Source organism: Gadus chalcogrammus, chromosome 21, assembly GCF_026213295.1.
Source record: "Gadus chalcogrammus isolate NIFS_2021 chromosome 21, NIFS_Gcha_1.0, whole genome shotgun sequence".
In the NCBI taxonomy this organism is placed as follows: Eukaryota; Metazoa; Chordata; class Actinopteri; order Gadiformes; family Gadidae; genus Gadus; species Gadus chalcogrammus.
This window is the reverse complement of record NC_079432.1, coordinates 6,808,833-6,835,521: the sequence shown is the minus strand read 5'-3', so window position 1 is coordinate 6,835,521 and position 26,689 is coordinate 6,808,833. Positions and strand designations below refer to the sequence as shown.

The following is a 26,689-nucleotide window of genomic DNA, read 5'->3' as shown; positions in this document are numbered from 1 at the left end:
TTACAACAACGTCAGGTGCATTGCATCATACTGTAGTACTTTATTTATTATCCAGTTCTTACCGAACTTGTCATAAAAAATATATGTCATTGCCAAGAAAGATGACACATTCTAGTTTGACTTGACGTCTAGGAGGAACAACCACATCCTTAATGTGGGAAAGAATAGATGAAAAAAGGATGTAAAGAGAGACAGACAAAACAACACACACACACACAAAACAAGAGTTTAGTCAATTAAAACTAAATAAGCACATTTGCATACAGGAAAGTCGAACACATACAATGTTTGAAAACCAGTGCTCTTAATGTTTATGTGTGTGCGTACGGTAGTGTGTGTTCATTGATATTTACTTAGGTTTGATTAAGATTCCGTGCACACTCTAAATCCTATCCAACATCCATTACAGCTAATTAACAGTATTAAATTGAAAATCCCAGAAGAAATGGCAATCAAATCAACGCGGGGGAAACAAAAGTAGCACACAGACACACTGCCTGCACGTCCACCAGTGTTGTGATAAAGACTGCTTGAATAACAACGAGCGTGCAGAACCTCTGCTAATTAAACATGTTGCCACTCACCCCAGGGATTAACAAAAGACAAGCATGCACAATCAAGGGCCGGTCCCCACAATGGTCCGTCTCATGTATTGCTGCACAGATTGTACACGAAAGAGGACCGGCCACTTGGAAACCAATATTAATTAGAACCCTGCACACAGTTTAAGTGGACGTTTAATCATTTGGCTGACCGATCAAACTTTGACGTCGTTCACCAGGGTCTCACCCACCTGACTAGGTAGCTCCTGAGCCCGCCCCCGTAGGTGATGACGAGCAGCTCGGCCGACCACTGGGCTCCGGCCGTGCACTCCAGCAATATCAGGCCTGCCGCCGCATAGCTGAAATCTCCTGGAAAGCTCACCACCTTGAGGAATAGGGGGGAGAGGGGGAGAGTGAATGGGGTGAGAGAGGGAGAAAGAGAGGGAGAAAGAGAGAGAGAAAGACAGAGACAGAGAGACAGAGACAGAGCAAAAGATCAACATAGAGGGACAGAGACAGAGACAATTGGATGAAGAGGGAGAGAGAGTGGACAATGAGAGCTTGGTTTAAGAAGAGGAGAAGGGAGCTAAACGGATCGACAGATTGGAGCACCGAGGGATACGGCATTAACAATTAGTCTGAATATATACAGCATTCTGCCTCCAGATGCGATGCAGAGAGCCATAACCGTATTGACTTATAGCGATTGTAAATTGTATTGAACGGGACATAAAGAACAAGTTAAAAGAGGGTGATGGGTGAGCTGGATTGAATAGCGAAGGCTGGAATAAAGAGATAAGAACAGACAATGAGGGGCAGATTGCGCGGAAGAGAGAGACAGGGGAGGAGGGTTTCATATCAAGATGCTGCTCAATGTTCTCCATCAACTGCACCTTTTTAAACCGGCTTCTCAGCAAATAAAATTGCAGCACTTACAGCACTTAAGGGAGACAAGCTAGATAAAAAAAAGTCCAAAAAAGTCCAACACTGAAAGTAAATCGCACAGACTTGGGTGTGTGTATGTGCGCGCGCAAATTCATGTGTGACAGTTTGGTTACGTGGGGCATATAATAATGAAGATCTTAAAGTATTTCAAAAAAAGTGAAAAGTGAGCCTTGCTTGACGAGAAGAACAGAAGTGTGCTTTCTATCACCCAACGGGAGATTGAGAGGTGAGGGAGATAAGGAGAAAGAATGAGCGACAGAGCAGAGTGATAGGAGGTGATAGGATAAGCCCTAAGATTGGCAGAGAGTCTCTGAAAGTAGAGGGGAGTGGGGAGGAATGGCAGATAGACTTTTAAATGTCTGCCCATTGTGTGTGTGTGTGTGTGTGTGTGTGTGTGTGTGTGTGTGTGTGTGTGTGTGTGTGTGTGTGTGTGTGTGTGTGTGTGTGTGTAAGTGTGTGTGATTCTATTAAGTTTTTCATTTATAACTCAATTGAAGAACAAGGTGAGGCCCTTAAATGATTTGGGCTGTTTGAATAACCTTTCACTTAATAACATTACCTTTATGACATATTTGAAATAAAAGGATACCATATCATCTTGTTATTTGTTAGCAAATTACTGTCAGTGCAAAAAATCTTCCTGCAATGGCCTTGTTGTTTTCAGTTACACACATATTAAGCCTATGTAACAATACATTGTCAAATAATCAAAAAGTCCTTAAGGGGTGATTTTACAGGCTTACCAGTGTAATAAGGACTTTTAGAATTAAGTTGATACTCGGTAGAAGAGCATAGCAAAATGTTTATAGCCGTTAGGATCACATTGCATGCCCATAAAAAAGGGATTGGTTAAGATGATTCATTGTACTAAGTGACTATCAAATAAACAATTTACAAGGTGTGCGAAATACATTTAGCATTGATTAAAGTCATTAAAAGCAAACATTGTTTTGCTAGTCTCCTATGTGGAAAATGTATGTAGTGGAAATCTTGTCGATTTTTATTGCAGCATGCTCTTGTTGTCGTTTCGTTGTCACATAAACAGCTTAGTATATTTAGGTTATGTACTGAAGCAATTATAAAAAAAATTAGTACCAGCATTTTTATGTGTTTCATTTGTTAGTTTTTTTGATTATTAGTGCCATTCTTAGTTTTACCCACTTTGCTTTTAAGTAAGTGAACAAGATTACTTGAAAACAACCGTTCCAACTGTTTTATACACCGATTATCTTAATTGCTTCAATTTACTTAATTATTCACAAATATGCATTATTGCCTCAACAAAAGAGATAGACCATACCCCCAACTGAGTCAGGTTTATGGCGGAAAGCCTACAGTCTCATAAGAGCTATGCTGGTGCCAAATTACACTGATGCCTTTTCATGCTAACACAATATTAAAACGACGGTGGGAGGTTGACACCGAAAGTGAACTTTTTAGTCGAGGTGTGCATTTCCCAGACTTTGGAATTAGCGATGAAAGTTGATGAAGGATGAAATTTTACGACTGGCAAATTAAACTCAGGTATCCCACAGAACAACCATTTATCGAGAGATTAGACGTTTGTATGATTTCACAGACATACACAACATAAAAAGAAGGGAAAGGATGGTGGTATTGAAAAACGCTTTGAGTGTGACGTTGTCGGAGAAAGCGTGGTCGTGGTTACCGGGGGGATGAGGAAGAGTTCACTGCCTATCAGGTCGAAGAGCCGGACGGTGCCGGTGCTGTCGGCGTAGGCCAGCAGGGCGCAGTCGTGGCTCCAGGCCACCCTCCTCCACTGGGGACTGGGGTCCTTTGGCACTGGAACCAACAGGGAAAAGAGTGGTAGAGCAGCATCCATGTGTTACAAACAGGAAGTGGTGCTTTAGTCAACATCCATGTGTTACATACAGGAAGTGGTGTGTTAGTCAATCTCCATGTGTTACAAACAGGAAGTGGTGCTTTAGTCAACATCCATGTGTTACAAACAGGAAGTGTAGTGTTAGTCAACCTCCATGTGTTACAAACAGGAAGTGGTGCTTTAGTCAACATCCCTGTGTTACAAACAGGAAGTGGTGTGTTAGTCAACATCCAAGTGATACAAACAGGAAGTGGGGTGTAGGTCAACATCCAAGTGTTACAAACAGGAAGTGGTGTGTTAGTCAACATCCAAGTGTTACAAACAGGAAGTACTCGGGGATGTCTACAGGTTAGACTGGGAGGCTAAATTGGGGATCATCCCCAGAACCTTCAGCTGAGAGTCCAACACTAAATCCACCAGCTACGTGCCCATGCCCATCAACAGTACAAAAGACGGAAAGAACAAAAGAGCAAAAGAAAGAAAGAATGAAAGAATAAATATAGAAGGGACAACTTTATCGATTCCAAGACGGGAAACTCAATTGCCGCCATATGCTCAGTACAAGATTCAAATTGGAGGATTGAGGATTGTCCCAAACCCAATCCGATTTGCGGAGGAACACTGCAGAGGACAGCAGAGCAGGGAGAGCCAGACACATATTTCTTATTAAGTTAGACGAGGAAACTCTGAATCCCTGGTGGGTCTGTGATGAAGCCAGGACTGGATGGGAAGGCGCGTGGCAGTTTTATACATCAACATGTGCGTCCCAGCCACTCTATCTAATTTATCCATGGCAGACAGCCAGAGTCATCCATCTCAATAATCGCCCCTTAAGCTCACACGCACCCTCGCACGTAGATATCTTCATGCACGTACATATCTCCACACAGCCACACAGCATTGTGCCTGTGCAATACACGCCGCATATCAGAACTCATTACACCATGTGAACACCTTTCCCACACACACACACACACACACATACACAAATCTGCATATAGACACCCATGCACATACAACACACACATATACGTGTGTGACGCTAGAGAAAGCGAGGGTGAGAGCGGGAGAGCGAGAGAGCAAGCTTGGAGACCATAAATTAGACTTTTATTGAAGTGTAGCCTTCTGTTTTACCCATCTGCTGTCTCAGCGGTGCTGCGAGCGTAACCATATCGCCGTGATGAAGCACCCCAGGACCGCCTGCCTGCTGCCACTAGCTGCAGCAGGGCCTGTCAGGCCCTGCCACCCAGCCAGCACCCAGCCAGCACCCAGCAGGACCCCCCCCCCCCCCCCCCCCCCAACAGCCCTGGTGAAGACCGGATCCTGGCATCGGACGTTGGAACACAACAAGCCGACAAGCCGACAAGCCGACATGCCGTGGATGACGTGTAGGACACTGCAGCTTTTGGAAGTGTCTTTGTATGGGCGCGTCGCAGTGCCGTTATGGACAGGGCCGTGGAGAGAGACCAGGAAAGGTGTGGACTGTGGAAGAGAGGGGACCAAGTGTCGCAGCGGGGGATTGAACCCTGGGTCACTGAAACACATGGGTAGCCCGCCAGCGGGGTTGAGCCATTGAGCCGCCAAAAAGCCAGCAGCCCTTTAAGAGCGCATCGATACGATACAAACAGGATGCCGAGACAGAATCCGCCCTTAAAACGGCCCCAACAGCTCCGATGTACTGCATCAGATTGTGTTCATGCCCGAGTGTCATAAGGGGGCGTTCGATGTCTTTGTTGATATTGAATAACAAACCAATTGACATTTACTGAATTTAATTTAGCTTTGGCTGTGGAAGGCCTGCCCTGCCGGCCCCGAGTGGGCCATGATGCAATCATACTGAGCCGTTCAATACCGCCTGTCTGGAGTCCTAAATGAACACAGGGAGAGGGAAGACACGTCGGACACACAACTGAAAGAGAGAGCGAGAGAGAGAGAGAGAGAGAGAGAGAGAGAGAGAGAGAGAGAGAGAGCGAGAGAGCGAGAGCGAGAGCGAGAGAGCGAGAGCGAGAGCGAGAGAGGGAGAATTAGAGAATGAATCAGACTCCCACCGAGAGAAATAATAGCTGCCCAAATGTTAAGGCCGGGCTATCAGGGAGCACTGCAGGAAGCAGGTAATATGTTGCTCTCGGTGGAGGGGGGGGACGGAAGAACGCACATGGCCATTAAGGGAGACATGGAGGCTATTCGCCTATCCTCTAGCCTTCCCTTTCCCCTTCTTATCTCCCATTCTCTCTCCTCTCTGTGGCGGCTCGGTATCGCTTTGAATGTCTCCGTTTGACTGAGTCCCTCCGTCCTCTGCCTTTTTGCTCTCTCTCTCTCTCTCTCTCTCTCTCTCTCTCTCTCTCTCTCTCTCTCTCTCTCTCTCTCTCTCTCTCTCTCTCTCTCTCTCTCTCTCTCTCTCTCTCTCTCTCTCTCTCTCTCTCTCTCTCTCTCTCTCTCTCTCGCTCTCGCTCTCTCTCTCGCTCTCTCTCTCTCTCTCTCTCTCGACTACTTTTCAGGGCGTGGGGGCGAGTAGCTGCAATCCTACTTTTTCTTTTTCTATCCATTCTGAGTCCTGTCTCTCCTTGCGTCGTGGCAAGGGGAGGAATATGCCCAACGGCCCGATTGCAGCTCCCTATCTTAAGCCTAGCAGGTGGAGGCATCAAGGCTCATCGCTTATGAATTATGTACAGGCAAACATGAGCCAGAAAGATGGAATATGAGAGAAAACCATGTGTGTACATACACACCCAGAAACCCACCAACACACACACACATACACACACACACACACACACGTGTGCACACCCCAGACACACACAAACGCGCGCGCCGTGGGTGAGCGCACGCACCTCCATTAAACGCAAACGCCATTAAAGGCAGGGATCGTCTGAAAATCCATTAGGACAAATCTCTGTGAAATGAAATAAAGTGAAAGTGAAATGAAAAGGGGAGAAATGAAATGGAATAATAATAAAAAAGGAAGAGTAGAGAGAGGCTGTGGGGCGGCGGCGGGGCCTGGGGGCTACTGTTACCCACACTGTGGACTACAAGGAGAGCGGAGCCGCACTGAAGAACAGACGGAGTGGAACGAATAGACAGAGGGAGAGCCAAATGAAAGGAGGGGACTGGGAGAACGGGGATTGAGGTAGTCAGGTGAGAGAGCGACCAGAGGAATCGTACGCACGAATCAGGAAATTCAAGGGATGAGTGTGGGAAGCAGCGGCACAGGGTTCAAATCAGAAGCATTCAAACCAAGCATTTAAGCCCGTTGATGATCGTGTACGTCGAGGGAATCCGTACCATTTTTTTGGCGGACTAGAACCTCAATTACAACAGGGTGACCAAAAACGTTGCGAGGCCATGCGAGAAGGAGCAATTAAAATCTCCGTGGCAGGCTATTTCCATAGCTTATCAAAGCATCAGGGTGATTTAAACTGATCAGGCGCTGGGACGACGAGGCTAATGACTGGAGGCTGCGGCCTCCGTCACCCCTTCTAATTAACTCCAATAGTTAATAGTATTCCCTGAGACTAACTTTCTGCTGGCAGTTTGCACTCGCGCACGTGCACACGCACACACGCACACACACACACACCCACACACACACACACACACACACACACACAGGCTTATGTAGCATGCAGTTCAGCAACCACACCCCGATGATGCCCAATGCTCATGCATGGTAAGGAGCAAGGATGGTACATGTATGTTGTGCACAAGAGTTCGACTTAATATGCTATGTAAATAAAGTTGCCTTAAGATTGATCTGCGTGTTCATATACATGTGGATGCTGTTCCTCACCTTGGCACTTTCCGATGATGGAGCCAAAGTCATCTCTGGCAGACCTGGGAGACGAGGGAGGCGTAACAAATGCAGAAATTAGCACGCAAACACATATACACAATTACACCCACACACTCAAGTACACGGACACACACGCACATTCCCACTAAAATGCATAAAAGAACGAGATGTAACTACTTTTTAAGCAAGTAAATAGTATGATAATGAAAATAAACAATTCAACAATTTTTTGTATTCATAGTTAACAACAAATACAAATTAATAAATGTATATAATGTATTATATATAAGTAAAACATGAAGGATAATAACATAACAATGATACGTATTATGATTATATACAACAGAGGTATGTGCAAATCCTCTTAAGAGCTTTGGAAGTTTAGCAAATAGCTTAACGAAAAAAGAGCAGGCCATTTAATTCATTTAATACAAGCCTAGCCTGCAGATTGTCTACAAGAGCATGTGATACACGTCCCACAATGAATAACCTCAGACATAACACAAACTCCTAAACATATGAAGGGAGATGGAGGGAGAGACAAGTTCAATAATCACCTTATCTCCACACACTGGTCTTGAACCACTGCCAATAATTTGCCATTACTGTGGGGAGAAAGAGTATAACCATTTAATGAGATAAGAGGGAGTAAACACAGCTGTAAAACAATGTAGTTCAGTGCCAATGAATGAATACAAAAGTGTGTGTGTGTGTGTGTGTGTGTGTGTGTGTGTGTGTGTGTGTGTGTGTGTGTGTGTGTGTGTGTGTGTGTGTGTGTGTGTGTGTGTGTGTGTGTGTGTGTGTGTGTCAGTTCTCCATGAACATTTGCAGGGCTCAAGTGTTTATTCAAGAGAGACAAACCTGAGAAATGTTCTCAGAGTTAACTACCAAGAACCGGAAGTACCTAAGGATGATAACTACTTCTGTAAGAGGGCTCTCTGTCTCTGTCTCTGTCTCTCTCTCCCCACCTCTTTTTCCCCACCTCTTTTTCATTCACAAACCAATTTTTAATCTTCCTGTTTCTGTCTATTTAATATAGATTTGTAGCTGAAGCTCTTTTGGACGTAATAAATAAATGAACTTTCTCCTGTCTTGGTTGTGTGTCTTTGTGTGGTTTAGTGCATGAGAGAGAAAAAAAAGAGCAAGAGGGAGATATTGAGTGGATAAACGGGGGTGATGAAGACAGATTTTGAAAGGTGGAATGAAATTTAAGGCTTAACAGCGATGGAGCAGATACTGATTGAAACATTAAGGGGGTCAGAGATTATTCCACAAGAGATTTAACCAGACAGAGGATAGAAACTAAACAGATAAGATAGAAAGTAAATGAAAAGATCAAGTGCATTAAAGTCCAGGACATCTGCACCATCAATTGTCCACACTTAGCACTGTCTCGAGATACAGAAATCGATAGCCAATTAAGGACCGCCTCCCTGCTTGCTTTGTTGGGCTGTAATGAGTACAACTCAATGATTGGTGGAGAAGACTATAATCAGGGAGAGGGAGGCTTAGACGATGTCTGCAACAAAGTATCCAATGTCCAGCCATTGATCACAAGTAAGTGTGTGTGTGTGTGTGTGTGTGTGTGTGTGTGTGTGTGTGTGTGTGTGTGTGTGTGTGTGTGTGTGTGTGTGTGTGTGTGTGTGTGTGTGTGTGTGTGTGTGTGTGTGTGTGTGTGTGTGTGTGTGGGTGTCCATGTTAATGCATGCATGTGTGTGTTTGTGTGTACGCGTCCATGTTAATGCATGCATGTGTGTGTTTGTGTGTATGCGCGTGCGTGCATATTTGCATACCTTGCCAGGACCAGTTGCCAGTTGATCTGCTTGCTGGCCAGGCGAATGAGTCCAGGCGGCAGAGAGGAGCTCGAAGGACTGGAAAGACGATTAAAAAACAATGAGACTTCACTTCCAGTTTTTTGTATTTAACTTAGATGTGATATGATACATTTGGTAATTATTCATAAATGCATTTACTTTTTATTGAGATTTCTTAATTATTATTTATGCATTGTCCGACAAAATAAATGTGCAGTTATGATTCATCAGAAAAAAGTTACATTATTCATTGTAATAACTAAGCTAACTTAATTAATTATAATGTTAGGTGATATTTTAACGAAATAGCTTCAGGGGATTAAGATAATTGTTTTAATGAAAATTTTTCATGAACTTATTTTTCACTCTGACATGGTTTCTTCTCTGCAAAATTTACATTTGGCATTTACAATCAGCAGCTCTTCCATCTGAAGTTACTTGACCTGAAGCTGAGACCAATCGCAGCAAGTAATCAATGATAGAGCCATGAAAAGAATCTGTGGATGGGAAGTGCTGAACGACCAACTTTCCCTAAAAAAAACAAATTAAGTGCAGAAAATCTGGAGGCATCAGTAAGAATCCACTTAGGGAATAGAGGATTGTAAAGAGGGTACAGTAGCCAAGCTGGTAATGGAAACAAACACTCCAGCTGTCATAGAAGAGCAAGCTGGCATCCTTGTTCAAAATTTAAATAGACTTTGTGGAAAATTCAGTGTGAAAACGCTTCGATCAATTTAATGTTTAATGCTCTCTGTTGGAGAGCTTAGGTACCTAAAATCAACCAAAGAAAATACTTTTTATTGTGCAGGGTGATTTTGAAAGGGGGGGAATCTGAACTTTTGAATGGTTGCAATTGAATCATTGTGCAATGATTTAATAATAAAACCTTAACAACACTACAACGTATCACTTTGTGTACTAAACCATTTTTTATGTACTCTAAAAGCTAACAAATGAAGTTGTAAAAAAATGATAGTGTCAATTAACATGAAACCTGACATGAAAGTGGTAAAACAAAGACACAAACACATCTTGCAGTGATTGTTGTTGCCAGTGCAAGTGAGCAGAGATTAATTCTCAGATCTTTTATCTCTAATTAAATTCTAGAAATGTTGATTTAGTAGCAAACTACAATCTTAAATTATAAGCTACTTACTTAGTATCTTAATTAACATCTTGATCAATTATGTTAATTTGCAACAACATCAGTAATATTGACAACCTGTTGTACGGCAACTTAACAACACCTTAGATAACTATACTACTTTAACATTTAATTTAATTGTAAAGTTATGAATTACATTACAATTGAATGAAGCACTTATTAATGATTTAATTTAGTTAATATTTTGATCAAATTATCAATGTTGTATTGACGGAAACATCTAAAACACCCACTAAATAATGTGGTCATAGTAATTTTTAGAGCTTTGACTGATATATTTGCTGACTGTAGTAAAAGAATGACTTACCTATACCACAAATAGTGTAAAATGAACCGGAATGGCCCTGCAATAAACACAATTTGTCAATATCCTACTTACTATATCAACAAGGAACAAACAATGATTATATTTGATTTTATATTGCAATATTTTGAGTATTTCTCATGGAAACCTGATAAGGCCCTCATTGTGTTTGATTAATTAATCTGTAGTCGCTTCTTGGCCCACTGTTTTCTAAACTAAATCGAGGTATCATACATGCATCTAACAAAAGATAAGAAAGCTCTCACCTGCTACTGCCTTCGCAATAACTGATGTACTGTGCTCCTTGTTGCCTCGTATCTGCCAATATCAGGAAGTTTGCAGAACAAACATACATTTTACAACCACAATTGTTGTGTTAACCAAGTTTAAGGTTTCATGGTCCAAAACAAGTGTCTGGTTTAGAGTTTTAAAACGAACACATGTTAGAATGCAATGCTGTAGCAAGCATCCCACTGCACTGCTAATGCGAACTATGACTGAACATGATCAACCCCAATAGCAACCCCCAAAGCAACTTTTCTACACATCCCAAAGTAGCAAACCCGTTATGTGGGTAACGATGGTGGTGAAGTTAATCTGTGCGACTCATAGGTCTGTGCGACGTGGCTTCACTTCAGTGTTTGATTAAGACTTTCAGAACAGTCCAAGGTCCATTCAGAAACCCATTTCGGAATAAATATAATTTAAGCTTGGTTTGTACATACCTGAGTGTCCGTCTCGGGCGGCCATTCAGTATTAATAAGCAAATCATATAAAATGTTTTCATCCTCGCTTTCCAGAATGCTTTTTTCGGCCATGTTTACCGTAAGGAGCTGTCAACGTCTCTACAGTATGCGAGAAGGGACAAATGAGAATGAAGCCAGAAGCGCATATGATAGCTACAATTTGTAGGAAAACAGTATGTATGCATATATTTTTTAATTTGCAATAAAAATACTCTAATATACCTCAAAAAGCATTTGTATTCACAAAATTCAAATGGCTATCTATCTTAAAACAATATAATATTTAATCCGGAACCATACCCTTAGCCCGGGCTATTGAATAAGATGCACCGTGTCACACGTTGCATCCGGTCCTGCTGCATTGACAGTTGCAAGAATGGCAGCATTCTCGGGTATTTCAAATGACTTTTTACCATATTACTATTGCATTTGTATACAACGTAATGATGTTCGGACTATTTAGGGAATCCCAGTCAACCCGTGTATTAATGGTCGTACTTTTGCTCTTCAGAAATGGGTGTTATGCCTGAAATTGGGCAGGCAGTGGAGGAGTTGGGCTGGCTGTGAGTTACCTTCCCTAACGTCATGCTATGAGCTGTTTTATGTGTTGCCTTTTTATTTGAAATGCAAGTTCTGTAAACCAAAGACTTAAGAAGCTCGACTTTATAAACACTGATCGTGGCTTTTTATTTGTTCATGGGCTTTCAGACTGCCAACTGACATCCAGGCAGAGTCGATCCCACTCATCCTCGGCGGCGGTGATGTGCTCATGGTAGGAATAAGTATTAATAGATCATATAATAATCTAACAATTATTTATGCCCGTTACGTTTTTAAGTAGTTGCTGACTTTGGTTTGTGCTTTGATTATTATTACTAACCCTTTTATTACAATATAAATAAATCCTTTCAAATTCACCCAAAACAAAGAAATACATTTTCATTATTCTTTTTTACCTCCAGGCGGCAGAAACTGGAAGCGGCAAAACGGGGGTAAGTACAAGGAAATTAGGAATGCACTATAGTTACAGTTCACACTGAGAGGGACATTTGAGAGCATTTTGATTTGTTTTTGTCACTAAAAAGTATTCATAGTTAACATATTCTTCACTCCCTCATTACCAGGCCTTCAGTATTCCTGTGATTCAGGTTGTGTACGAAACTCTTAAGGACGAACAAGAGGGCAAGGGTGGGAAAGGAAAATCATCTGTGAAGTCAGGAGGAGCAAGTAAGAGCGAGTCAGGAATATCAAAACCACTGAATGTGCAGCACTGATTTGTTATGTCATTGGACACAGGATTTACCCACACAACAAATCCCATGTACCAAGAGGTTGATGATTAATTCATTAATTCATTTAAAATTAATTATAGTAGCCTTGTTAATAGTTGAGTATAACTTTGAAATGTTTGAATTAACCTAATTTTACTTTATTTGATGTAATTAGAATTAAGAGTTTTAATTAAAGTTCCTATTATGAATAGTTCTGACTTTCTGGTCAAAGTTTATTCATACTGCAGACTCCACTACTAAATTGAAACTTTTTATTTTTACATTTACTGATGATTCTTTGGGCAAAGATAGAAAGAACTGGTCTGCTGCAGTTCATGTGACCAATGCACTTGTTTTGTTTTATCGCAGTCTTTAACAAATGGCAGATGAATCCATATGACCGCAGTCCAGCTTTTGGTGAGTACCCTGAACTACAGCATACATTTGGTTCTATCTGATCATGGTTCTATGTGAACACTAGATGGCGATATTGTATTTCATTCAGTTAGATCCTTCTTTTAACCTTTTTTCCTGTGTTGTGTCATTTAAATACCCTCAGCTATCGGCGCTGACGGAATGTGCTGCCAGAGCAGGGAGTTTAAAGAGTGGCACGGCTGCCGTTCCACTAAAGGGGTCACAAAAGGTAAAACTATGAAGGCACAATGTCACCTTTCTAACGAGACAAAGAAGACCGCTTCATATGGTTTCTTACCTTGTGCTCTTGTTTACTTTCTTTCCCAGGGAAGTACTACTACGAAGTGTCCTGCCATGATCAGGGTCTCTGTCGCATCGGATGGTCTTCCAGCCTGGCTGCCCTGGACCTAGGTACGGAGGGGTCCCCTTATAGGGCCTAGGCATTGGGGGGCCGGGTAGACTCGTCGTTAGTGGGTGTGACTTTTGGTTTTGAGCCCCAATTTCCCTCAGTCTACCTTGTTGCCATCCCTGAGCAAGATGTCCCTCATCCAGGGCTTCTCAACATTTTTGGTCGCCCGACATGTGGATGGGATCATGGGAAATTTCTGAATAAAAATTAAAAAGAAAAATGTTTTAACTAAAATATATGTATATTTGGTTTTAGGGATGTCAGCCAGGGGACTTTTAAATACAAGACGCCTTTTTGGCAAAATTAATTTGTTTTTATTTTGATTAGGATTATGTTTGTATCGGGTCACAAAAAAGGTGGAAACATAAATATGGTGTCATTGGTCAAAGATAGTGAATTATAACAACATTACTACAGAGCCAGAAGAGGATCTCACTGTTAGTCGCTTTGGATAAAAGTGTCAGGCTAAATTACTAAATGGTAAATAATAAATGACACACAATGCGCAGACATTTCCCTGCCCTGTTTCACCAATCCTTTAACTTTTTGTGTTTCGTTAGGAACTGATAAGTTCAGCTTTGGTTTTGGCGGAACGGGAAAGAAGTCCCACAACAAACAATTTGACAGTTATGGCGAGGTAAGTGTGAACAAGTGAACACGTCATCTTCAAAAGTAAACTTTTCCTTGTTTTAACCTCATCCTCTTTCATAGGAGTTCACCATGCATGATACTATTGGATGTTACCTGGATCTCGACATGGGCCACATCTCTTTCGCCAAAAACGGTTTGGTGTTACTGATCACTACTCCTATGGCACTCGTTATTTACAATGTGTATTTGATCAAATTGTTTCTCCGCTAACCACACTGCCTCTCAACACATCCCTCTGGTCAGGTACGGACCTCGGCTTGGCTTTTGAGGTCCCACCCCACATCAAGAATCAGCCACTCTTTGCTTCTTGTGTCCTCAAGGTAAGCAAAGATGATTGTATAAAAATCACTTCATCACAACGTCGGCCGTGACAGGGAGACGGGATATTATGGGACGTTTTGTTTTTCCATTCATGTTGGCGCATTGACCTTTTATTTTGTTGTCCGTCGGCTAGAATGCAGAGTTGAAGTTCAACTTTGGCGATGAGGACTTTAAGAACCCTCCCAAGAGTGGTTTCATGGCCCTGTGCCAAGCCCCAGACGGGCACAGTGTCAAGTCATCGCAGGCAGGTGTGTGGTTTCTGTCAATTTGGAAAATGTCTCTTGAGAAGAAAAGCATTGGGGGAGGTTTATGAGGGTTTGGTGGAAAGAATACAAGAGAATCCACTGGATAGTGATGGTGACATGGCCGTCTTTATTTTTTGTATTTATAACAAATGAAGCAATGATAATACAAAGTCATTTTGTGCTGCAAGTTTATTGTTGATTCCATATGTTCTTCAGCATCATGTAATTACAATCCTCCCTTTACTTTAAATGTAATAAAACGTTTTTTGTCAGTCACCCGAGAACTGCAATGCAAATGCATCCCAATAATCAATTTCAAACGATTGTGGTTGACTCTCTCCTGTTATGTTCAGGCAGTGCCAAGGTGAGCCAAGTGAAAGTGGTCTCCAATGCGCCTAAAGCCCTGATTATCGAGCCGTCCAAGGAGCTGGCAGAGCAGACCCTCAACGTGGTCAAACAGTTCAAGAAATACGTGGAGAACCCAAAAGTCAGGTACGGCTAGCCGGCTGCTCGTGTAAAACGGATTCTCCCCGTTGGATAGAACAATGCCGAGGTTTTCTAACACACTATGCAGGATTTATTGTTTTATTAAGGAGGTAATTACCTTATGTGCTCTGTAGGAAACATTATTCTTGTGTGGTTTGTCAAGGTGGATGTGTAATTCCAATCAATCGCCAGTGGGTGGAGCCGTTGAATTGACTTGTCCACCCTTCGTCTTAATCACTGCAGGGATCTACTGATAATTGGAGGCGTGGCTGCCAAGGAACAGCTGGCGGTTCTGGAACAAGGGGTATGCATCGTTAGCACGAACAAGCGTTTTTATTTTGTCCACCTCATCAGATGTGAAAGTGGGCGAGATTTAAATAAAAGAGGAATTCTTGTAATTTATTTATTTATTTTATACGCCTGTCTCATGTGCTCTCCAATCAGGTTGATATTGTCGTCGGAACCCCTGGGAGACTAGATGACCTCATATCAACCGGCAAACTCAGCATGTCTCAGATCCGCTTCCTGGTCCTGGACGAGTGTGTATGTACAACGTGACTACGGAATTATCCATAGACCTGGGACACATTGTGAAGGTGATAGTAACTCACTCACACACTCGCTCCAATCTTTGCTCCCCAGGACGGTCTCCTGTCTGCAGGGTATACCGACTTCATCACCAGGCTGTATAACCAGATCCCGCAGGTCACCTCAGACGGGAAACGACTGCAGGTGAGGTGCTGATGGGAAGTGTAGTTATCTGGGCGATCGTACAAAACTTCCTGGTCATTCATTTGGCATTCGAAGACGATGGTAGAATGTGTAAATATGCATTTTAGTTGATGCATTTTAGTGTGCTTTGTATTTTTGCTGAGCAATTAGTCATTTAGAATATTAAATTTTTGGGAAATCTTTCGTCAACATTTAGGAAAATTTGCTATTTTTGTTTCATTCCATAAAGCATGTTGATGCACTTTCTGCACCCACAATTTCCACGACTAAACCTCCCCCCTTTAGGTGATCGTGTGCTCGGCCACGCTGCACTCCTTTGACGTGAAGAAGCTGTCGGAGCGCATCATGCACTTCCCCACCTGGGTGGACCTGAAGGGCGAGGACTCTGTCCCCGAGACGGTGCACCACGTGGTGGTCCCCGTGGCGCCCAAGAAGGACCGGCTCTGGGAGCGCCTGGGCAAGAACCACATCCAGGTCAGAGGGCCCCCGGGCTCAGGAACGGGTTCACATGAGTCTAATGCCAAGGAACCGGTTCACATGAGTCTAATGCTAAGGAACGGGTTCACATGAGTCTAATGCTAAGGAACCGGTTCACATGAGTCTAATGCTAAGGAACCGGTTCACATGAGTCTAATGCTAAGGAACGGGTTAACATGAGTCCAATGCTAAGGAACACGTTCACAATAGTCCAATGCTAAGGAACAGGTTCACATGAGTAATGCTATGGAACGGGTTCACATGAGTCTAATGCCAAGGAACGGGTTCGGAGCGGGTTCATATTAGCCCAATGCTAAGGAACCATTTCATATTAAACCAATGCTACGGAACTGGTTCATATTATCCAGTGCTAAGGAACCATTTCATATTAAACCAATGCTAAGGAACTTGTTCATTTTAGCCCAATACTGAACTTACTGAGGTCATTGTATGGAGTAATTTATTGACCAAGAAAAATTATTGGTAGATAATATTGTGGTTATTATAAAATAAGTATTAGTTAGTAGACACAAGAATGGGACTTCACTGTGTTAAACAACTATTGATTGTCAGCGCTTTTGCTTTGTGTAGACCGACGAGGTCCATGCCAAAGACAACACAAGACCAGGAACCAACACTGCAGGTTAGAACCAAACGATTCAAATGATTGATTAAGACCTGCTTCTTGGATGGATATATTTTTCTGATTTTGGTCACTTTATCAAGTGATGCTTTGTTCTAGAATATATATTTCAATGGTGGATAAACATGAGAAGGCCCACTAGAGGATGTAAATATATTATTCAAGGCGTGTCATTTGTTTTGAAACCAATGCATTTAATTTTGTCTCTTAAAAGGCTAACCACACTCACAGATGAGGCTGGACTAGAAACCCTACTTCAGTGTCCTGTCTCTATACCTGTCTCTATACCGACGTTTTGTCCCTGACTAGAAAAGCTTGAAGGCCTCATGATTTCAGACCCATAAAACAAACTAATGAACTAATTTGAGTCAATTTGAGTTTCAAACACTATTTTCCCTTTGCCTAGAGGCGTGGTCGGAGGCCGTGAAGCTGTTGAAGGGCGAGTACACCATCAGGGCCATCACCGAGCACAAGATGGACCAGGCCATCATCTTCTGCCGCACCAAGATCGACTGCGACAACATGGAGCAGTACTTCACCCAGCAGGGAGGCGGTGAGTGTGCTGTGAGGACCCACTGTGGAGCCACCCATCCACAGACACAGATGGGGGGCTTTGGCATGTGTTTCTGTTGTAAAGTTATAATTATAATGGCACCGTGGGCGGCAGTGGCACGGGAGGTGCAGCCGGTTTGATCCCTGGCTCCCCCTAGGGGGTGGGAGTGTCGACGGCTCCTCAACCTAACTGCTCCTGATGAGCCGGCTGTCGCCTTGCGTGGTTGGGTCTGTGAATGAGTGGGTGAACGTTTGGCAATAATTGTTAACAGTTTGAGTGGCCCACTGGTTAGGAAAAGTGCTTTATAAATGCAATCCATTTTCCATGATAATGTAATGATTCACAAATATAACGAGTGTGCCCGGGGCTGCACTCTTGATTCCTATCCGCAGGTCCGGAAAAGAACAAGGAACACCTGTTGTCTTGTGTCTGTCTCCATGGTGATAGAAAACCCCAAGAACGGAAAAACAACTTGGAGCGGTTCAAGGTGGGGACGGAAGGCCTGCGTTGTTAAAATAAAAAATAAAACCTGGGACCGATTCATCCGGAGGTCCGTTCTGTTTGTATTGCTCACTTTTATGGGTTTCTGTTTGTGTTGCTCAGAGGAAGGAGGTGAGGCACTTGATCTGCACGGACGTTGCCGCCCGAGGAATCGACATCCACGGAGTCCCTTACGGTAAGAGATGGAAGACGATGGAGTACCCAGACATTGGAGGAGACGTTACCGACTTTATAAAGCGGTGGCCATGTTTGATCATGTCAAAGAGTGGGTCAACGCTTGGATGTCTTTCACAATGTGTGGCGCATTTCACCTCCCCCCCTCTCCCCCAGTGATCAACGTGACCCTACCCGATGAAAAGCAGAACTATGTCCATCGTATTGGCAGGGTTGGAAGAGCAGAGAGGTAAGTGTTCTCGGTCTGAAGTGTTTGTGAGCGGGGTATTGCTCCAATTAACTTGTCATGGCTCAAGAAAGTAGGGCATGCTCTTGTTATCTTTTGTAAGTGTCTACATCTTTATTAGGGGAAAGTAAATATTCGCGAGGGTATAGTCTTTGAAAGAGTGACTCCGGTCTAGAACCAATTCCGGGATTCACTGACCCAAAGGATTGGCTTTAAGCTTTGTGGCCAGCGTCAGTACTGGAAGACGTCTAATTCTCCCTTCCTTCCCACAGAATGGGACTGGCCATCTCTTTGGTTGCAGTGGAAAAGGAGAAGGTAAATAAATATAACACGAGTGTTGCACTGAGGTCCTGTTCACCAAGCGTGTCTGTATGCGTACGACGTGTGTGTGTAGAGTGTCAGTAACAGTCTCCATCTCCATGATGAAGGTGTGGTACCATGTGTGTGCCAACCGCGGCAGAGGCTGCTACAACACGCGGCTGAAGGAGGAAGGAGGCTGCACCATCTGGTACAACGAGATGGAGGTAAACAACAACAGACAAACAAACCACAACAAACAAACCAACAAACCATCTATGACGGCGCTTTTTAAAAGCTTTTCTGGGCACAAACACAAACAAGGCAGAGTTGATCCCTTTGCGCAGAGGAGGGACGATATAGTGGGAATGGCGGGGAATCAAAAGCATTCTTACTGTAGCCAGATAACTGCCTCAAGAAGCACAGACGCGTATATTAAGCCCAAGATGTTCTTCATATTGGGCGCAGATGGTTAACAACTCCAACAGCTTGCATTTATCTGTTGTTGTTGTTATTGGATAGATCCCTACTACACTACGATCTCATTTGCTTTTGTTTTCCCAATTGTTCCTCTCTCTCGCACTCTATACTTTCTTTCCCTCTCCCTCTCCTTCTCTTTGTCGATGTCCCGACCCACCAGCTCCTGTCTGACATCGAGGAGCATCTGAAGTGCACCATCACGCAGTGCGAGGCGGACATCAAAGTGCCCCTGGACGACTTTGATGGAAAGGTTACCTACGGCAAGCGCAAGGCCATGGGAGGTACGGGCCCGGAACAAAAATAGCCTTTTGTGTTTGTCAATAAGCGTTTCCCCTCATAAGAATCCTCTGTGGGCGGACTCTGAAATGTGACCTTTTTAAATGACTCACTCCCTTCCAGGGAGTAACTACAAGGGTCACGTGGAAGCCCTGGCCCCGACGGTACAGGAGCTGGCAAACCTGGAGAGAGAGGCCCAGACTTCCTTCCTGCATCTTGGGTACATGCCCAACCAACTCTTCAGAGCATTCTAGAGGCGCAACACACCGCTCTATTGATAAACCACCGGAACGCCATTAGGCTGAGTCAGCCGGAGCCCGCGACCACGACCTGTTGTGCTGCTTTTTGAGGACGAGGATGAACTGGATGGTATTATGTGCTATGTTTCTTTATTGGGGGGCCTGTCAGGCCATTCGGCACTTGGTATTATGTCAGGGATGAGATCCGACTGAAAGGTTTTTCTCAAGTGATGGGGACTTCATTGCGGATGGGTATCGATGAGTAGATGATTGATGATGCGGTGTGTTTTCAGGGGGAAAAGCCAATTATGACTGATCACTTTGCAGGCTTCATATCGCAGGGTTTACAGAATATATGTATATCATTTACCTGTTCTTTATGTGTATTTAATTTTAGAATTAAAGAAGGGAGCATCTGGGGCAATGAAGTTTCTGTAATTTAGTTTCAAACATTTGATGGTCGCTGAATCGTTTTATTTGTCCCCCCATATTCCGGTGTGTTGAAAACACGGAATACATTTCCAAGAAAGAAAATAAACTTCTTGAAAACCGTAACTTGTGAATTATTTGGGCAATGATTGTATATGGATTCTAAGAAATGTTTCTCCAAATTATTTTTTTAATCATTACAGCAAATTCAACAGCGTATCAGCTATTTAGGCAATCATATTTGAAACGCATCTGTTTGGGCATGTGTAGACTGATCCGCAGCAACATGATTAGTTAGAAATGTATTGCTATTTGCTACCCAGTATGATTATTAGGGAAAATATGTCATCCTTATTGTCATGATGTGTGTACAATGTCATGTTATCTTTGCTAATGGTTATGAAGTATTTGGCTCTTTACAGATTCATTTTTTACTAAGGAGTGATATTTGTTTGACGGTTACCCATGGATGAAAGATAGCGTGGGGACAATTCAGCCAAAGCTGATCGATTCATGTCAAGCCTGTCTGCTCTCCGTGCAATACCATCATATTCATTTGGGGGCAGCCAACACTATCAAGCCGCCGCACAGGGTCGAAAAATGTGAACGCAGCTAACGCATTCATGGAAAGACAAACATTATTCGAAGGAAAAATAATGTAATCATCACATTGACCAAAGTCAAATCACATGCACCAACTAATGAACCATTATCCCAGCAAATCCTCCCGAATCGAACGCTATAGCCTTTATCAGCGGTCTGAATAAAATTATATTCTCTGACAGGAACAGTGCTCATTACGTTTAACACCTGGTCAGTTGTGTGCGTCTGTAAGAGCGTTGTACTACGTACGGTGATCGCCGTGTGGATTCATATCGATCCAACAGACTGACGCCCATTTCCCATTTCCCGCACGCCCCGCGCAGGAGAGCCACGGCACCGCTGGCCCCTCCCACTCCGGAGGACACAACGTCAGCCCTGGTTGTACGATCACACAGTCGCCGCCTTTTTTTTTTACTCCAACAGGTAAATTACTGCTATTCTTCTTATTACTTATGATGAAAGAGGGGGAAATACGTAATCGACGTTGGGTAGGATTGTGCGTTACATTGCGGTTATCCTTTGTCCGTAGTGGGTAGCCCATGACATTTGATGGGGTGTTACTTGAGAAGCAGACGGAAAGCAGCCTGCTGGTGTACCGGGAGATAGAGTAATCATGATAAGGTTTAATTGCTACGCTACAGTTCGGGACACGTCAGAGAGATTGTGCGTGATATTACGTCCTTGACTTTATGAAGCTTGCCATTTGATGTTTGATGTTACACCAAAAACAACTAGGATTTTTTTTTTGCCATATGCTTTTACCTTTCTTACCTGAGAACTGCCCACTGAAAGACAAAGCCTGCACGGTTGAGTAAATAGAACGATAAAATAGGATGACCGTAATTAATTGCACTTTATGAGTATAGTAATGCCATTAAACAGCAGTTCCTAAAACCAATTCTTTGTAGAGGTGTTAAGACTGTATCAGAGGCTAGAATCGATTGCATGCTACTATTATTTAGGGGGCTTGTATTAATAGATTTTCATGTTGTATTGTGGAATTTAACTTGTCAAAACAAGGTCCAAATAGGAAGGTCAATTTCAAACGCAGTTTAGGACAAGCGCTCGCAGTCGCAGGTGAACGTGCGTTGTGTCTACGTTATGCAGAGAAGAGGTATTGCTAAAGGGGCAAAGTCAGTCTAACTGCAGCTCAATGACATCTGGCTCTGTCCCAGATAGGCCCAGTGTTCACTCACCTGCCAAAAACTAAACATTCTCACACACACACACACACACACACACACACACACACACACACACACACACACACACACACACACACACACACACACACACACACACACACACACACACACACACACACACACACACACACACACGATTCTGTTGTGAGTCGACATATCTCCTGACCTGGGTGTTATTAACCCTGTTATTAACCCCATTGCTTCTGTTAAGTTATACATGTATATTATTGACCACTAGAAGGCAACTACTATCTCTAGGGGTCCATTTGACCAGTAGCTATCCAGTTTAGTCTAAGAAGGGTTTAGGGTTGGGAGGGGGGGGTTCACATGTGTGAACTCTTCCTGGTGTTGACCCAGAAATGTATCAAAAGGATGCTACTTCCTTCTTGGAGGATACAGTGTTCTCAATGCTCACCTGCAACACAACGCTGTGTTTGTGTGTGTTTGTGTGTGTGTGTGTGTGTGTGTGTGTGTGTGTGACGTGTGTGTACGCGCAGAACAACAAAGAAAAACCCACATACACACACACACACACACACACACACAGAAGCTTCTTTCTGCTCTGACTCTGAAGCTTCCTGGGCCGTGTCTCGTCTAGAACAGGGTGTTCCTCTGTTTAAGAGAGGACACACACACACACACGACCACACTCACACACACGTATTCCACATACATTTCCCATTGATCCCAGTGAGGCTCTCCCAGGTGTCACTCAGCATTCAGAGAGGGAACCCACTGGGTGTTTGATGGTCATGTCACGTGTCTTGTGGGGGCGCTGTCACCGGAGCCAGAGACTGTGTCCTCCCTCTTGTTTACTTTGTTCTCTCACAACGCCCACCCTTTCCCCTTTCCCTAAGCGAGTGTCGACTTTCGTTTTTTATTGCAACGTGAGCGTGAGTTATCGTTACCTCTCACCAAGGTGTGACTGGATGAACAACCCAATGGGTTCTCATTCATGGGTCATCGTGGCTGGTCAAACGTGTCAAACCGTGTCAAACGCATGCCGCAACTCAAGGGTGAACGTCCCAGTCTCTTGTTAGGGATTCTCCATTCAACCAATCATCCAGCCGGCCATACGATCCTAATCAGGATGATGTATATGGACTTTAAAGCCCTACATCCTATCCTATATCCTATAGCCCCATATCCTAAAGTCAATATTGACTAGTGTCTGTGTGTAGCAAAGGTACGTGCCATGTGAAGCATTCGTTGTTTATGACAAAGCCACCAGACCAAATTTGCAACAGGAGAGGTTGCAGAAAGGGGTCAGATAACACGGGTCGACCCCTTTTTGCACCTTGTCGTTTTGCTAACCATGCTTATCCAAGTGCTTATCATGGCTTCCCATTGGATAAAATCCTGACCTACATGCGTGTTATTGGCTAGTGACCAGCCGCTGTAAGGACGGATGAGTGGTTGGGGCTTGGAGGTGTGAAGACCGACGGGAGGGGAAAATAGAGCATGACAGGACGTGTTCACCCTCAGTCTATTGTGTCTGTCCAATCCAGGATCCCTCCTGGTGGATCACAGTCAACCATCTCAGTGTAACCAACAGCAGGTGCTGGTACACAGCCTAAATACACACTCACACTGTTAGGCTGCAAAAGTGATTATGTGGCTTTGGAGAGAAAGGATGGTGCAGAAAGGCTGTAAATGTTTACTTAGTATGGTGTACACAAACACACACGTGCGCGCACACACACACACACACACACACACACACACACACACACACACACACACACACACACACACACACACACACACACACACACACACACACACACACACACACAAACTTTCACGGATCTCTTTCGCCAGCCATGTGGCAAAAGTGTTTATTATGCTATTATGTTTTTTGGCTCCTCCGGGAATCAAAATTAAGACATTTTCGCATTGTAATTCGCTTTTGCTGATCAAAGCTAATGATGATGAAAGTCGTCGCAAATGAAAATTGTTGTTAATGAATGCAATTGTTAATAAAAGTAGATTGTTTATGATAAACATAATATGATTAACCTCAGTTTGATCTTCCAACTTGTGTTCACGAATGTTTAGAGATAAGATATACAAAAAGATACAAAGAAAACCTCATTATCATGATAACAAATTCCTCCCTTTGCTCCAGGGGGCAATTTAATCTTTCTAGTCAACCAATGACTCGCTTACATCTTCCTGCTAGAACATTCAAAGTTGATCTCAAGTGAATACGACTGTATATGTTCATCACAATGTTAAGTTTATGTCAATAATAGATGTTCTATTTTGTCCTTCTTATCTGCCCCAATGCTTATTTACTCTATGGTCACTCAAACATGCTAGTTCCCACGGGTTTGAGACTATGCATGCCGAAATAGTTTGCGGCTTTGTTTTTGCACGGTTGTGGTCTTTGGATGTCACAATCGTTTGGCTATGTGGATGTCTGTCACTTATTTGTGTGTACATGTGTGTATTTGTGTGTGCGTGCGCATTGTTATCACAAAAAGCTACAGGCACGCACAAACGCACGCAAACACGCAAGTGCTCCAGGGAGACGTTCATTGCTGTTAAGTAATTGGCAGTGTCGGAATGTGCACAGAATGATTTATCAAACAACAGTCTCACTTTGACTCCAAGGAATCCAATGAGAAGAGAGGGAGCTAGAGGGACCAAGAAACAGGCAGGGAGGCACATAAGGCTGTCCAATGATAAAGCAATCGTGCAACGAGAACTGAAGGGAAAGGAGAAAGCCTTGAGCTCCAGAAGTAATATCAGAACACTGCATAGATATATATAAAAAATAAAACACTGATAGGGCTAGTGCACATGAGGAAGAGGTTGAACAAATTAAAGATTGGCTGTGGGGGTTTCAGGTGAGGAAAGGGATTGGGTGGCTGTGGTGCGTGGGGGCGTGGGGGGTCTCTGAAGCAGTGATCTGGAGCAGCAGGGTGGAGATTGAATGGACCGCACCACAGAGCCAGGGTCTCTGTCCGTGCGGGTCTCTGTCGCGCGAGCGTGGTGAGGTTGAGCTCCTGTCTGAGAATGGGAACAATGGGGCGATGACTGGGGCTCTGTGGGAGGGGATTGGAGAAATGATTGGATGATATAAAGGCAGTCTGATAAATGAACAGAGGGCTGTTGGAGAAGTGAAGAAGGGAAGATTGACAGCTCCAAGATTCGTTGCGAGTAACATTGTGATTGATTTGGAATCCACTTCTGTCCATTGGCCTTGTGTCTCGGCTGTGTTACTGTAGAGTGGTCCCATTTTCTGGCGTAACTTTCCAGTCGTGGGTGAAATATGAAATGTTTCCTTCTTACCCGCTAACACGCGGTATCCTCCATGCGCATACATCGTTCTTCAGTGTTTTCATTTGTAGCGGATGCGGACACTTGATCAGTGTCAGTTACGCTATAACAGTAAGTGGACAAAGGTACATGATGCATACTTATGTCAATAAAGTCAGAGAGATACTGCGATGCATACTTAGATAGACGAAGGGGATACGATGCTTAACGTTGCAAAACAGAGAATGAAGTCTGGAATATGAGAAGCCAAAGGGCAAACACATGAAAGACAAAATGATGTAATTAACACAGGGAACAGTCTGCAAGTATGCAATAAAATGAATGATGGATGAGCTGGAGTTTCGCTGTATGGGTGCTTATTTTTCTACGTCTGTCGAAATGCTGAAACTTAAATTGTAACAAACATGCAGGGGTTGTACAAACCATTGCACATTCAAATTCTCTGCTTCAACTAAATGTATTGCATGCTCTGCTTCTGATTCATCCCTCCTGTGTTTTCCTCTTCTGGAAGGGGGGGGGGGGTGATGGTCTATCGCTGAAATTCTACGCAGTCATTCCAAGGACCAGGTGTGTCTTCAGATTCTGATTGTGTTTAATCACATGCAAATTAGGATAAATTTGGGACTTTAGGGTTGACTTTATGTTTCTCGCTACCTCGTGCGCACATACAATTGTTGTACAGTGTTTCTCTTTTCAGCTTTTTCAAAGTGTTAATATTGTGAGATATTGGGGCACTTTGTTTATGTGAGTGGCTTTGGTGATATTACAAATACAGAGTGTGTGTCAGTGCATCTGTGTGTGTGTGTTTGCGCGTGTGTGTGCGTTCATTCAGGCGTTTTGCCCCTTCACTTGTATAATTGTGCTCTGTAACTATATTTCCATTTCGCAGTACCATATTGCTTTTGCAGAGGAAAGAGCACATGTTTGTACTTGTGCCTGTAATACCATAACGGGACCAAAACAAAGAAATTAGAGTTCAGCAGTGGCTTATTATGTGTACTAAAAACCTGCCTTATCTAAAGTCTGCATGCTGGGATTGTAATCCCCTCACCACCCGCCCCATCCTAAATGTCTCCCTCCATCTCTCTCCCGCTATCTCTCTCGCTCGCTGTCTCTCTGAGTCTCTCACTCCCTGAGCTATAAGCCGCTCACTGTGTCCTCGGTGTGTTGTCATTAGAGGGTGAGGCGGTGATCTTTCTTTTTTTAACCCTCGCTCTCACTCATTTTATTACCTCTCCATTCTCATTTGCCCTCACCCGTAGCCAATGACACACGCGTACAGACACACACGCACGCGCACTCACGCACTCACGCACGCACGCGTCGCCCATACACACACACACACACACACACACACACACACACACACTGCTCCCACCACTTGATTCGTGTGTACAATCATACTCTGTTTCCACTGGGGCGCACACTCCCTCACTCCCTCTCTCCACCTCTCTCTCTCCCCCCCTCCCTCTCTCCACCTCTCTCTCTCCACCCCTCCCTCTCTCCACCCCCCTCTCTGCAGATGTCTGATTGGTCGCCAGCTGACTAGGGGACCGTCCTCTGCCCAAGCCCTCCACCTGCAGCCATGAATGGTAAGAACACCGCTCTGTGTGTGTGTGTGTG

At 43.7% G+C, this 26,689-nt stretch overlaps 3 protein-coding genes across 3 annotated transcripts in view; 2 read left to right on the top strand and 1 right to left on the bottom strand.

The window, feature by feature from the left end:
• nbas (NBAS subunit of NRZ tethering complex) overlaps positions 1 to 11,275 on the bottom strand; it is a 132,895-nt gene extending 121,620 nt beyond the window's left edge. Inside the window, exons 1-8 of the mRNA XM_056581911.1 lie at positions 11,129 to 11,275; positions 10,670 to 10,721; positions 10,407 to 10,443; positions 8,914 to 8,991; positions 7,678 to 7,725; positions 7,118 to 7,161; positions 3,157 to 3,290; positions 794 to 927 (exon numbers count right to left, since the gene is read on the bottom strand). Coding sequence (XP_056437886.1) covers positions 794 to 927; positions 3,157 to 3,290; positions 7,118 to 7,161; positions 7,678 to 7,725; positions 8,914 to 8,991; positions 10,407 to 10,443; positions 10,670 to 10,721; positions 11,129 to 11,221 — 620 coding nt within the window. The 5' untranslated portion in view covers positions 11,222 to 11,275. The remainder of the gene's footprint in view (positions 1 to 793; positions 928 to 3,156; positions 3,291 to 7,117; positions 7,162 to 7,677; positions 7,726 to 8,913; positions 8,992 to 10,406; positions 10,444 to 10,669; positions 10,722 to 11,128) is intronic.
• A 195-nt stretch (positions 11,276 to 11,470) lies between these two features.
• Positions 11,471 to 20,124, top strand: ddx1 (DEAD (Asp-Glu-Ala-Asp) box helicase 1). Its single transcript, XM_056582008.1, has 26 exons — positions 11,471 to 11,541; positions 11,661 to 11,712; positions 11,858 to 11,921; positions 12,112 to 12,141; positions 12,274 to 12,376; positions 12,790 to 12,837; positions 12,980 to 13,063; positions 13,162 to 13,245; positions 13,804 to 13,880; positions 13,955 to 14,027; positions 14,138 to 14,214; positions 14,349 to 14,463; positions 14,814 to 14,952; positions 15,190 to 15,250; positions 15,391 to 15,489; positions 15,589 to 15,678; positions 15,964 to 16,152; positions 16,747 to 16,798; positions 17,205 to 17,351; positions 17,744 to 17,838; positions 17,955 to 18,027; positions 18,183 to 18,255; positions 18,525 to 18,567; positions 18,681 to 18,776; positions 19,190 to 19,310; positions 19,429 to 20,124. The coding sequence occupies exons 1-26, from the start codon at positions 11,526 to 11,528 to the stop codon at positions 19,557 to 19,559; spliced, it is 2,232 nt and encodes a 743-aa protein (XP_056437983.1). The 5' UTR covers positions 11,471 to 11,525; the 3' UTR covers positions 19,560 to 20,124.
• Positions 20,125 to 20,777: 653 nt separating this feature from the next.
• itsn2a (intersectin 2a) overlaps positions 20,778 to 26,689 on the top strand; it is a 44,389-nt gene continuing 38,477 nt past the window's right edge. Inside the window, exons 1-2 of the mRNA XM_056582016.1 lie at positions 20,778 to 20,999; positions 26,589 to 26,658. Of these exons, the coding sequence (XP_056437991.1) occupies positions 26,652 to 26,658 (7 nt within the window). The 5' untranslated portion in view covers positions 20,778 to 20,999; positions 26,589 to 26,651. The remainder of the gene's footprint in view (positions 21,000 to 26,588; positions 26,659 to 26,689) is intronic.